This window comes from Drosophila kikkawai, chromosome 3R, assembly GCF_030179895.1.
Source record: "Drosophila kikkawai strain 14028-0561.14 chromosome 3R, DkikHiC1v2, whole genome shotgun sequence".
Lineage (NCBI taxonomy): Eukaryota > Metazoa > Arthropoda > Insecta > Diptera > Drosophilidae > Drosophila > Drosophila kikkawai.
Window position 1 is genome coordinate 21,867,681 of NC_091731.1, and position 13,386 is coordinate 21,881,066.

The 13,386-nt window shown below is 40.7% G+C and overlaps 2 protein-coding genes across 2 annotated transcripts; both read left to right on the forward strand.

Moving 5' to 3' along the window:
- Positions 1-8,471: 8,471 nt before the first annotated feature.
- Positions 8,472-10,471, forward strand: LOC108073570 (sulfhydryl oxidase 2-like). The gene has a single exon (XM_017165256.3). The coding sequence runs from the start codon at positions 8,647-8,649 to the stop codon at positions 10,330-10,332; it is 1,686 nt and encodes a 561-aa protein (XP_017020745.1). The 5' UTR covers positions 8,472-8,646; the 3' UTR covers positions 10,333-10,471.
- A 120-nt stretch (positions 10,472-10,591) lies between these two features.
- On the forward strand, positions 10,592-11,479 carry LOC108073281 (sulfhydryl oxidase 2-like). Its single transcript, XM_017164836.1, has one exon. It carries the CDS (start codon positions 10,592-10,594, stop codon positions 11,477-11,479), a length of 888 nt encoding a protein of 295 aa, XP_017020325.1.
- The last annotated feature ends 1,907 nt before the right edge of the window (positions 11,480-13,386 follow it).

Consider the following 13,386-nt stretch of genomic DNA (forward strand, 5'->3'; position numbering starts at 1 on the left):
AGAACTCCTTTATAATTATTCTTAACTTGAACATTTTTATAGAAAACTCTTTTAAAATACTTTTTACAGAATTAAAATATAATGAGTAAACCTCATTTTGTATATTTTGTTTTAGGGTATGCCAGCAAATATTTTTTAAGGGCCTTGACCGTTCTCAAGGATATCGGTTTCTCGGTTTCCTTTCAAAGATTTAGCTCAAGAGTGTTCATTTATATTTTTGTTTATGCCTTTAAGCTGTTCTTATTATCTCTAACTCTCAAGTAAAACTATAGAAAGCCAAAGTTAATGGTTTATATTAGTCATCAAAGACCCTTATAGAGTTCCCATGGACTCGATTCAACATTCCAGCTCGATGAGTAAGTGTATTATATATTTTAGCAATATATTTTGCAACAACATCTAGTAGCTAATTTTATCTAAGATACTTAACTAATTCCCTTAACATTTTGTACATAAAACCTGTATAAAATTCCTATTACAACCTGTGTGGTCTTGGCTAATTACCTGCCTGCATCGGATTAACATCGAAAGTGCCTTTGAAGGCTGGCCCACATTCCGCTCTCGATCCCGATCCCGATCTCAAGCCCGATCCCTCCGATTCCCTCCCTGTGATTCCATTGATGCGATCATCTCATTCATTCATGCTGGCTGCCGGCAAATCCTTAGCCAGCTACCTCAGAGGCTGGAAGATGTTTGGTTCGGTGGATCGGGGTGGCTTCGGCGGCTTCGGTTGCTGAGTGGCTATATGGCTATATGGACTGCTGCCTGTGTTTTTGGGACACACCTTCTCCAACGCCACGCTAATCACAAGGAGCAGCAGCAGTTGCTGAAGCGCCGCCAGCAACAACAAAAATAAAAAGAACAACAACAGCGCGTGGATAAATCAAAATGCAGTTGCAAGACGTGAGCAGAGCCGCCTTCTATCCACGACTCGGCATCCATTGGCATCCTCCACAAGCTACACCGAGCTCCGACCTCCTCCTCCTCAATCCTCTGGGATTCTGTCTGCATAATCCACGGCCAAAGAAAGTGCCGCATATGGGAATTACACTGAGGAAATGTGTTAGGCTTCTTTGAATTTCTAGTTAACATTTAAAGCTTTTCAGATTAAATGTTAATAAAATACAAAAATAAAATAAATAGACTATTTTTATATCCTGAAAGGATAGCATAATTTCAGTCAGAAGCTTGCAAAGCAGTAAAGGGATCATTTCCGAACAAAAAAATAATTTATTCTATTCTTCAAGGGTATAGAAATTTCGGCTTTTCAAAGTTAGTTTCCTTTCTTGTTAGATGGTGAAATATTCTGTTGGGTTTTCTTTATTAAGTTCTTGATAAATCCATTTATAAATCACATTTTCTCGTACAGTTTTTAGTTATTTTTTCGGTTAGTGTACGGCTTAGCGGCTCTTTGGCTCAATGGAAGCTCAGCTCGCCCGGCTGATCCTCATCCTCATTCACATCTTCATGGCCAAGACAAATGCAGACGCTGGCTCTTTAGCCGTATCTTTCACTTTGATTGTGGCAGAGGCTGAAACTGGGACCATGGCTTAAACGGAGACTCTGGCTCGTGTGGGGCTCGTGTGGCTCTTTCGATGGGTGGCGGCTTGGCTCTCAGCGGCAGTCGTTAGCCTTGTCTTATTGCTCGTGTTGGCCAAACACTTGGCTACTGGTTGTTTACATATGTACGGCTACGGATATAACTCAATCAGGCAGGCAGGAGGATAGGAGCCAGGGCAAGGGGAGATACTTGGGTCAGATGACCTGCAACAAATTAGCCGGCAAGTTATGAACTCGATGGTGGCCATGGAATGGCATGCCTCTCTGGTGGACATGGAACGAGGACGAGCTGGTGGACTGGTGGCCATAGTTGGGGGCCAGTTCTAATGAAAACCTAATTACAAAATCAGCCAATACTCTCAAGAGCCGCACATAATTAAGGCGCACACTTGTCTTCCCGACGTCTCCAATTTCCACAGCCTTTTCCCCCTGCGAGGAAAAACGCATTTAAAAGCCACATTAATGACGCAAACTCGAAGGCAGCAGCAACCACTTTGGTAAAATAGGAAATTGCCGCGTTCGGCTGCTCTCCAGATTCTGGTCTATCTGTTTTCCTCTTTGTTTTTCCTTTTCTTATTTTTCTTATTTTTTTTTTTAGCAGATAGCGACACAAAAACGGTTGCCTCTGCTGTGTTGCGAGCGTTTTCAGCGCATTTTTAGTTAATTTACCAGGAAAAACATTTGAAATTCTTAAAAAAGTCGCAACAAGAAGTTGGCTGCCCGCTTGGCGGCTGGAAAAAGTCACATCGCAACGTTGTCTACACAACGCCTATCTGGGTTACCCTTTCTGGGGGCCAAGAGCTTATTAGCTGGGATGTAAAATTTATGAAATAAATTTTATTAGGGTTTTATATTGAGAGGAATTACAGCAGTCATGGTATTAGAATTCCCAACAATGAATTTAGCTACGACTTCAGTCGCTCAGCAAAGAACTGAAGAAGATCTTGTGATTTTTTGGTACTTAATAATTACTTTTATCTATAAATAATATTAAAAAAAGATATAAAACAGTTTATGTTCAATATATATAATAAATAGAAAGTGTATCCCAGAGCTTACCACTCAAAAAACCCCATCTCAACACACTTGTTTGTTTGGTTAGTTTGCTCTAAAGTTGCTGTTGTTCCTTCTGTTTTTTCAGTTTGTCGCCACCGCCGTTGCTGCATAGACTAAAAATCGCATTCGATCATTTATGGGATTTTATTTGGCGCGTCAGTGAATGTTGCTAAGCAATTTATTTATGACATTTTTTGCTGGCCAGAGAGCTTGGGTTGGCTGCGACATCGATGTGGTTGTGGATGTGAATGGGTATGGGTATGGGCTGGGGGGATATAGCATCCCGATCCCGATCCGACTGCCGCCGCCTCTACGGCGGATTCGTGCAGCAATTTCTGCAACGCAACGAAATAGTTGCAACAGAACGGGGCTGGGAGCAGAAGCCAAAGTCAAAGTCAAGTTGCAAGTTCCATATTCATCAGATGCGACACTCTTCATTCTTGGCGTTTTGCTCGATTCTCCACTCCACTCCTCTCCTGGCCAGGCTTTGACTTTGGCCTTAAGTTGTCTTGTAGTTTTTCGTCTGCTGGTTTTTCTATCGAAAAGCAAACTGGATTTCGTCGTAAATGCTGGTGCTGCTGCTGTGGCAATTGTTGCTGCTGCAGTTGCTGTTGATTTTGCCATTGCATTTTAATTAAGTGCATTTTAATGAGGCATCATCATCTTCGATGCGACTTTTGTACATCATCAATTACACAAACGCATTTTAAATGGCCTGCCAGCGAGCTGGGAACTATGTACCTGTTGTGTCTGCTGTATTCATTTCAATTCAGATTCCCTCCAGTTTTATTATTCGCGCAATTATTAAGCCTATTTAGATTAGTCTCCACTGTTTGTGGCTTTGCGGTTAAACAAAGCTGACGGGCTCTGTGAAATTTATGCGAAAAAAATCAACTAAAATTGTTTGTTTTAATTCGATTTGAGTTTGCCCACGTCTGGATATAATGTCCTGTTTGCTAATGCAGGCAAATAAAGGGTCCTAGTTGGGTTTTACTAAACAGTTCGAGGTGGAAAAGTAAGGGGTCAGATAGGGTATATTCTTTCATATATGATTTGCATTAACAAGTTCATTAAAAAAAAGTTTTTAAAGTTTGTAAGATATTTTAAAATAATTTTTTATGACTTAAAATATAGTCAGTCTGTCCAAATATTGTATTAATATTTTTTTTTTAAAGTATCTCATGATAAATTTCTAATAATTGTCTATTTAAAATATAATCCTAAGGCTCTCCAGTTCCATTACAAGTCCATCAAACCCTAACTTTTACCTATGTCCTGTCTACCAATACACCTGCTCCACCTTCTCATTAACCACCCAACCTTTCCGCTCACCTAAGCCACCCCGCCACCACCTTTCCTCCCCTGCTACCGGTTCAAAAACTTTTTCCATTTTTTCAAATTGCGTAATTTTCATTAGTTTGCTGCTTTTGCAGACAAATTAAGAGCCTCTGCCGCTGTCCTGCCCAGGACTCTCTGCACTGTACTTCACCTCCTCCACCTCTGGCCTCCCTCTTTGCCGAGTGCATCCTAACCAAAGTGCGTATCTGCGAGATACGCATCCACATTTAGCTGCCTGCAGGACCAACCCGATGTGATGTGGTTTTTCAATTTCTCTCTTGGTTTTTTTTTAGCCTTTTTGTACGCAAATAATTGTGAATTTTTCCCCTCTACCAAAGCGGGTTATTGTTTGGTTTGGTTGCGAATCCTCGTTTTTATTTATTTTCTTTTTTTTGCTATGGCTGAGTATACATATTTTTTATTTTTAATTAAAAGCGGAAGTAAAAGCTGGGGCGGCATGGCCAAAAGGGGGGTTTTATGGTTAGAATTGGTTCGGTTCGTTTGGGTTTGGTTGGGTTTGGCGACTTGTCAAGTATGCGTGTGCACTGGGAGAAATAAATAGATGAATGATGATGGGTATTTCTTCCTTTGAATTATTGTTTTTTAAACATATTTTCAAGAAATATTAAGCTGGAAAAATTGTAGTAAGATAAGTTTATATTTTAGAAAAAAAAGTAAAGAAAAATTAATCTTGACATTTGTATTTTCATATATAATAATTTATACTTTCATAAATGTATTTTTTTCTCACAGTGTTCCTGCCTTAGCTTGGCACTTTGGCCCGTTCATTTTGCAGTGTAGTGTTTTGCTAACAATGCGAATTTCAGGGCATTGTTGCAGCTCCCCCCCCATACGGCAACCCCTCTCAGCATTCCCTCACAGCATCCCCTAACCTACGCACACAGGGAAACGCATCAAATCATCAGCGGCGATTTCAGACAGTCATCCGATGAAATGTCAAATGCGTTTCCCTCACACACACACACACACACGGCCAAGTGGGCTAACGCAAACATATACTGTCTCCTGGCTACTGGTAATGCCAACTGCTAACTGGTAGCTGGTTACTGCTGCCACCGCTTAGAGCGGCACAAACTAAACCAAACTCAACAACAATAAAAACATGGCAACAATTCACCAGCTGAAGGGTTTTTCAAATAACGAAAAAAAATAGAAACGCTGGAAAAATGAGGGGTTGGGAGTAGAGCAGCGGAAAAAGGGAAAAGTCAGGCGAAAAAAAAACGGAATCGAGAAAATTAAAACAAAACAAACAGAAAAACGCATCCTCGAACGAGGTCTCATCCGGGGATGCAGAGGGAGAAATATGGGGCTACAAAAATATAAATAATTAATAATAAAATTAGTTGATAAGCAGGAAATTAGGAAAAGTATTACATAGATTTTAAATTAATGAAAAATGTGTAAGAACTTAGAAGGTCTTTAAGTAGAACCTGCTTTAGTCTGTCGTTAATTTAGTGATACTTATATAGGGATAGAAGGATGTTCTTCATTTATATAATAAATACTAATAATAATAAAAAATATATAAACTAACTTAATAAAGACTTAAGTAGGTCATCAACAAAAGTACCATCATACTTCCTTTCAAATTGTCCTTCATATTTCTTAATAATTACTAAGGAATTTCCTCTAATCGTAGCTCAAATTCTATTACATCCTAAGGATCTTTATCTGAAATTTAGCTTAATGTAAAGTCACTATAATATACTTTCTTTTTAAAAAAATATATTTTCCCTTAGTGTACTCCTGAATCCTGCATCATCCTTTGGCCGTTATGCCAGCTCTCTCACTCTGTTCCACGTTCCACGCATGAGGAGATTTCGGTTTAGCTTTTGATTGACGAACTTGGCTCGTTGTTTGTGCCACCATCCTCTTCAATCCGTGTGCCCCATCCTCTCAATCCTGCCATACGCTGCCGCTTTTCACTCAAACTCATCAACGTCAGCGACGCATTCAAATCGTTTTGATGGACTTCTCAGCCTTATCCCCTCATTCCATCATCACTGCCTACGCAGTGCATCCTGGCGCAAGAACAAAACAGCAACGAAAACAAAAAAATGAATCGAGAAATGGGTAAAAAAACAAAACGTGGAATGAGTCTGGCACAATATTTGTATTTTACGCAATTTTTACTGACGACGACGACGACGACTGCCATCATGTTTGAGTGACTGAGCGAGGGAGTTGGCTCCATTTTCTGCCACAGTAGCAACTGATGCCTGATTTGCAAACCGATTTGCTACATTGTTCATGTCAGTCAGCGCATTGTTGATTATCAGTATCAGTTGTCCTGGATATGGGTTTGGGGCATCCTCACCTCCCCTCGGATATGTTTGCCCAGCTATTCATTGTGTTTTGGTTTTTTCACATTTTTTGCTGATTGAAAGTTTGTGCGACAATTGTTGCGGTTATAGGAAATGGTCCAGAGTCTAATTAAACAAAATGCAAGCCAGGCATAAATGTTGCAGAAATATTTGTAGAGTGGGGGGAATAGGGGTGTGGCTATTAACTCATTATTCAAGGATTTGCATAGAGGATTTTTTATTAATTTTCAATGTGCAATGTTCTATTATTGGTATTTTCCTAGGAGTCTTTCAAATATTTTAGGAAATTAATAATAGTTTTATATTTAATGTTACAATGCAGTAATTATTTTATAGGCCTAAACTAAAAATCTTAAAATTCTTAATAAACCTTCATAATCTTCCCCTTAAAATTCCTAATAAATCTTTAAACGCTTTCCACTGCAACACCTTTTCACACTTAATTTGCCCTTAAAATATGCCCAGTGGCAGGGAGAACAACAGCCTCCAGGATTCGTTGCAATTAAATTAGCCAGATGAAAGTTGGCCAGCTTGTGGCAGTGATGATGTTCTGTTCTGGGGGCATAAACTGTTGCCAAAAAGTTTTAAGCTGCGTTTGAGGCTGCTTGCCTTCGCTCCCGAAACACAGAACTTTGACGAGGAAAGTTTCGAGTGGCGCTTGTCTTGTTTCATCTGCTCTCTGGGCCATAATCCGGTGACGTCAACTGTGGTTAGCCCCGGAATCCCCCTCGGATGTAAATGAGACCAATGAGACCGGTTACGCAAAAGTTTTTGCATATTTTCCCATCAGATATTTCGGTCACTTTTGGGTGTAAACTACACTGCCAAACTTGTTGAATGTGTGGCTAAAGGACCATTTAGCTCGTTGTGTCCTGGTGGTCGGTTTTCGGGTTTACATGCCTCTTGTGTGTGTGTGGGCATTTGAATGGGATTTTGATAACTAAAAGCACACTTGTTTAGTGTCAATTTCATTTAATTAGGTTGGATATTATACCGAAAAGGGAAAGATACCACAGATTGTGGAATACCACTTTGTGTTTGAATAAGTGCACACTTTTTAAGTTAGCCCTAAATAGTACTTTAATCATTATAAAAACACTAATAACATTTGTTTAAAATAAAGAAAACCATACATTTATTTGGCACTAAACACTACAGTAGAGTCTTGAATCCTAAAGTTTTATTTAGGGAATTTTCCACAGCTTTTCTCGTCTGAAATCTTGTCAAGTCATCTCTAACCCACTTGGTTTTTCTGTTATACAAAGATCGTAAAACGAGCATAACAAGAAATGAATAAAAGTGATCTCTGAGAGCACTAGAGCTAACAAAATTCATGGAATTATGTAAACAAATCACGCTCAACGAGTTTGTTTCAAACTTTGACTCTCCCTCAATTATTGTGCCAGTTTAGCATTCCATCAATCAAGTTATGTAGATCTTGAAATACTAAATTTAATTTTTTATCTGCGGTTTATTTTCTGTTTGTATTTTAACAAATTATTTCGCGGAAATCTTATTATTACCTGGCATGACATAATCTTTAATTTCATTAGAAATAAAGTGAAACTAATTGTGATGACACACTGTAGCAGGTATATAAAGGTTTCCTATAATGTTTTCCTATTTCAAGATCTGATTAAGTGGAGTAACATCGTTTGAAACTGTTCCTTGAGCCTCGTGCAGGAGGAGAATGTGGTTGTGCTTTGGGTTTTTACAATTAGAAAGAGTTGTGACCTACTTTTCTAAGGCTTAAATTATTTGGGAAAGTTGCTACTCAAAGGATACGATTATAACATTTTAAAGACTTATAAAAGCTTTTTCCTATCAGGATTCGGTTTCCCATGGAGAAGAACTTCCCCAAGTGCCTCAACTCAAGCGATTCCTTGGAAGCAAACAAAAATACTTAAATTACTGAAATGCATTTATGATAAACCAAATGTTAGCTTATTGTTTTTATTACTTACAACAAATTAATAAATTATTATTAATTAATTTCACTAATTTAATTCATTATCATTTCCTTGAAATACTTAAATTCTCAGTGAATTGTTTCATAGGAATTCCTGCCTCGCCTCGAACTTACCTGAAACGAGTGGCTCACCTCTCCGCTTGGCGGAAACAAATCAATAACATAAATGTATATTTGTGGGTGTCTAGAATAGATGGCAGAGTCATCAAATTGAAAATAAAACCTGTTTTGAGAGAACTCACGACCTGGGGGATGGGGGAGATTGGAGGATTAAGCACCTCGAACCGAAACGCGACTATAATTACTAAAGAGCCCCTGCCTTTAAATCAGTTGTGGCGACCCATTTGACTGGTGAGCATCGCATCGTTTGTGTGTGAAATGAGTTCGACACTGAACTTCAGCCAGGTGCTGCTCCTGGTGCTGCCGCTCTGCCTGCTGTCTACGGTCTTGGCCAGCAGCCGAATCAATGACAGAAAGTCACCCAACGAGGTCAGTCTCTACAGCGAGTCGGACAATGTGAAAATGCTGGACAGTGAGTCACTGAGAAAGGCACTCGAAATGGATGGCGACAAAAGCAAGCTGGTGCAGTTCCTCAACACCTTTTGCGGCGACTGCCAACGCTTTGCCCCGATCTTCAAGGGCCTGGCCCGTGACCTGTACAAGTGGAACTCTATCCTCCGGATCTATGGCGTGGACTGTGCCCAGGAGAGGAATGTGGACGTGTGTCGGGAGTTTGACATCCGTCAGACGCCCACATTGCGTTACTTTGCCTTGGACTCCTACAAACACAATCATAGCCTGGGCTTGGATATACCCAGCCAGGATCCCCAGGTAATAACCACAACGCTGGCCGACTTTATATCCCGCAATGAGCAGCCAAACTTTGCACCCCTGAAGAAGGATGATAATGCGGAGACTCTCTTTAAGAGGCACATAGCTCTTGGTTCTCCAGTGCAGTTCATTGCTCTGGTGTTTCAGCCTAAGGATTCCCTGATAGGCAGGGACACGCTGCTGGAACTCTTGCCTTACAAAGAGCTGGAGGTGCGTATTGTAGAGGATCCTGCTGTGTTTGCCAACTTTGGCCTGAAGGACACCTCCCTAAAGTTGGCCATCATTGATCATGAAGGAAAAGCCAAGAGTCTGACAAGCGCCGAGGATACAAGTAAAGCCTATGCCGCTGTTCTGGGGGAGTACCTTCAGTCTCTCAATTACCAACCAGAGCCACCACTACCTATCGTCGAGGCTTCGAATATGACTGAGTTCTTGGATCAACAGAATCAGGCCATCATAACGGAGGTGCTGAAGCCACCAAGGCGAGTCTATCGAGCCGATCTGGAGCAGGCCATCGACAAACTTCTCCACATCGAGCTACCCAAGCCGCCGTTCCTCGAGGGCAATAACTTGACCGCCCTGAAGAATATCATTACCGTGGTCAGTTACCTCAATCCATTGAATAAGGATGGTCAGCAGCTGCTGAAAAACCTCCGAGGTTCCCTGAGCAAGGCCAAGACCATGACAGGAGTTCAGTTAGCCGAAACAGTAGAATCCCTGGAGAAGCCACTGAAGAAAATATTCAAGGCAAGGCGTTACGTTGGCTGCATTGCCTCGCGTCCCTTCCTGCGCGGATTCACCTGCTCGCTGTGGACACTTTTCCACTTCCTCACCGTGGAGGCGGCCAAGCCGCCGTACTACTTTAAGCCTGGCTCTGTCCTCTTGACCATTCATGGTTTTGCCAAGTACTTCTTTGGCTGTTCGGACTGCTCGAGGCACTTCCAGGAGATGGCCAAGCGGCGACGCCTGGCTTCGGTCAAGAGCCACGACGAGGAGATCCTCTGGCTGTGGGAGGCCCACAATGAGGTCAATCAGCGAGTGGCCAGTGACTCCACCGAGGATCCAAAGTTTCCCAAGTTGCAGTTTCCCAGCGAAGAGGATTGCCCCACCTGCCGGTCCAGCAACAATAGCTCCGAGTGGCAGAGGGAAGAGGTGCTCAAGTATTTGAAAACGATCTACGATAGAGGGAACCTGAGCTTTTATGGTCTTCCCACTGCTCAGGGATATAATTGAATAATCCTTGGATAATTATTCTTACTTAGCGTTTAATATTTACGATATTTGTAAGCGTTTTTGCACTTTTTTAAAGTTCTTACTAAATAAAATGTATCTTTAACATACAGAAAGTAGAATTAATACCATAAAATCATAATCATTACCCTAAAATGTCTGAACAGAATCGAAATTTCACATCAATTCGCATCGGTTACATTATTAATATAACCCTTTAAAAACTGCCTTCACTTTAGCTTTTGAAGAGAGTCATCTGGAGATGGAACTATACCGAAAGACCCTAACTTCAGCCACATGGTGGTCACTGGTGATCTTCAACCTACTCACCTTTAGCTCTTGCAAAAATCAACCCGAGTCCACAGTTCCCTCTTGGAAGATAAAACTCATTGCTAATAGTACTTCGCATGTGACATATTTGGTCGACTTAGAACGGGCTATCGATCATATTCTCAGAGTTCAACTTGTGCAGGTGCCAGTTTTCAAAGGGAAAGAACTGATTGTTCTGCAGAATATTATGGCTCTCCTGGACAACTTTAATCCCCTCTACAAATACAAAAAAGGAAAAGCCAATATAAAAAATATAAATAGGTTTATAAAATCCCAAACAGAGGTATCACAAGAATATTTTAAGGGTTTAGCTAATGACGATGAGTTTGCAACAGAAAACTACATAGGAGACGACTACATTGGCTGCTTAGGTTCTCAGTCCGGATTGCGGGGCTTCAACTGTTCCCTCTGGAATCTATTCCACTATTGGACAGTGCAATCATCCTTTTCTCCGGAACTCTTTCAGCCCGGAGCTGTTCTTTGGACACTTCATGGATATGTCCACCACTTTATGAATTGCTCAGAGTGCTATCTAAATTTCTGGTTCTACGTTCAGGAACATCAGATCGAGGATGTGAAGACCCATGACGAGGAGATCCTCTGGCTGTGGAGAGCCCACAATTACTTCAATAGGAAATTGGCTGGTGATGTCACTGAGGATCCATGGTTCCCTAAAAAGCAGTTTCCAGAGGATAAATATTGCCGGAAATGTCGTTGGAAGGGAAAATGGCAAAATGATAAAGTGCTGAAATATCTGAAAAATATTTATAGTTCGATTTCGGAAGTGGTTGGATTAATAAACAAAGAAGAAGAGCCATGATTTTGATTTCATCGATCTTACTGATCCATTATTTAAGGAGAAAAATATTCGCTAAAGCTTAAATAACAAGTATTTGAAATACATACTTGTAATATATTTTACATATAAATGTAAAATGTCTTTTAATTATTTTAACAAAAGGGTTTTGGGTCTCCAAAGAAAGACAGTTGGGTTGCCAACTGGTTTCGATTAATTATCCTTTAAGGTTAAACATCATTATCGAAGGACTTGTAATGTTAAATAATCGTAAAGATAATGATATAAATTCAAAACAAAAAACAATCTCTTCCACTTACCTCTTCCTCAGGGAATTATTACAAGTACAGAAAGGCTCCCTAGCTCCCCAATATCAACCTGAAAATTGCATAAATCTACTAAATTAAGTGTTTATATCAAGTGAAGCGTCAATAGGTAAAAGGAAACCCCCTGTAAACCCCCAACCCCAATCCCAATTTCCAGCCATTGGTCAAGTCAACTGACCTGTTCTAAGGCAACACGGCACTCGTATTACAGCGATTACCCGCACATCAAACTGAACCGAACCAAACTGAATTATTTATAGAACATTTTTGCAAAATATCTACGCACTAATTTGCGTAAAGTAATCGATGTGGTGGAAAAATTTTCACGCATGCACACGGCTGATGGGGGGGCGGTGGGAGCGGGGGCACTTCAGGTGGTTCGGTCCCATGCCCAAATAGGCAACCGCAACGGCAAAACGGAAGCTAAAAATTACCCGGGTAGGTATAGGTATCGGCCCCCCACCCTCTGACCATTGAAAACGCCCACAAAACTTGCTTCTTCATTGTGCGTAAATTGGAACCCCTCAAAGGCACCGCATAAAAAGAGTTAACGCATTCTGCCCTTACGTAATGATGTGTATGTAAAATTTATAATATACATAAATAAATAAAATGTACGCAGTTTGGGATTGGGATTTGTGGGCGTTGCTGCACAGTTTATCGATATTTTTGCTCACCCCTCACTCCCCACCCTGGCGAAGGAGAGCCTTGAGTGAGCAAATTTACAGCACAACTGTACTTTTTGCGGGGATTTTTGTGCGTGCCTTTGGCGCCTTGGAAAAGTTGAAGGTTCCGCGAATAGTTCTTGGCAGGCAGTAAATTTTCGACCATATCTTTGCCGCCGGAAACCGGAAACCAGGGCCTATTCGTACGCTTTTTGCACTGCCATTTCCATTCCATTCGTCTTTCCCAAAACGCGTTGCGTAAAGTGCGTGAAATATGGACAAAATCTATGGTGTATGGCGGACCTCTCTAATAGCAAACGGATATTGTGGCTTTTTGTCTTGTGAATCGCCCCAAGGGGATCGGATCCTTGCCACTGCGAGTAACAGCAGCAGAGGAAGTGCTCTAATTGGGGCCCAAAAGATTTGCATAACGTAATTGCCAGGTCGGGCAGAGCGAGAGGAGATCTTGGCATGACTGACTCGGGGCTGGGCGTGCATTAACCAAAAACAATAACCCCGGCCCAGAATTATGCACAAATTATTGTTTAGGCATTTAAATTGCCGCTACTGTTGCGGCGATGAAAAAATGCTAAACACAAAATATTACAGAAAAAAAAGAGTACGAGAAATGAAAACAATAAAATGGCAGCTGAAGAAGCATCATCAGCGCAGCAGCGGCTCTGGAGGTAGCTCGTTGTTATAATTATGTAAAAACAGTCTAAAAGATTGACTTGACTTCTATAGCCACTCAGAAATACACTGAGAAAATGGGGAATTGATTAAATTAATCAAATTGTATTTATTGATTTTTTTAAATTAATTTTTGGTAGGGTTTAAAAGAGATTTAAAGGAACTTTTCTTGTTTGAGTTATATTACAAAAAATTCTAGCTTTCCTTTGTTTTATTTTTGTAATAATTTTTAAGAAATTTAGAATTTCTG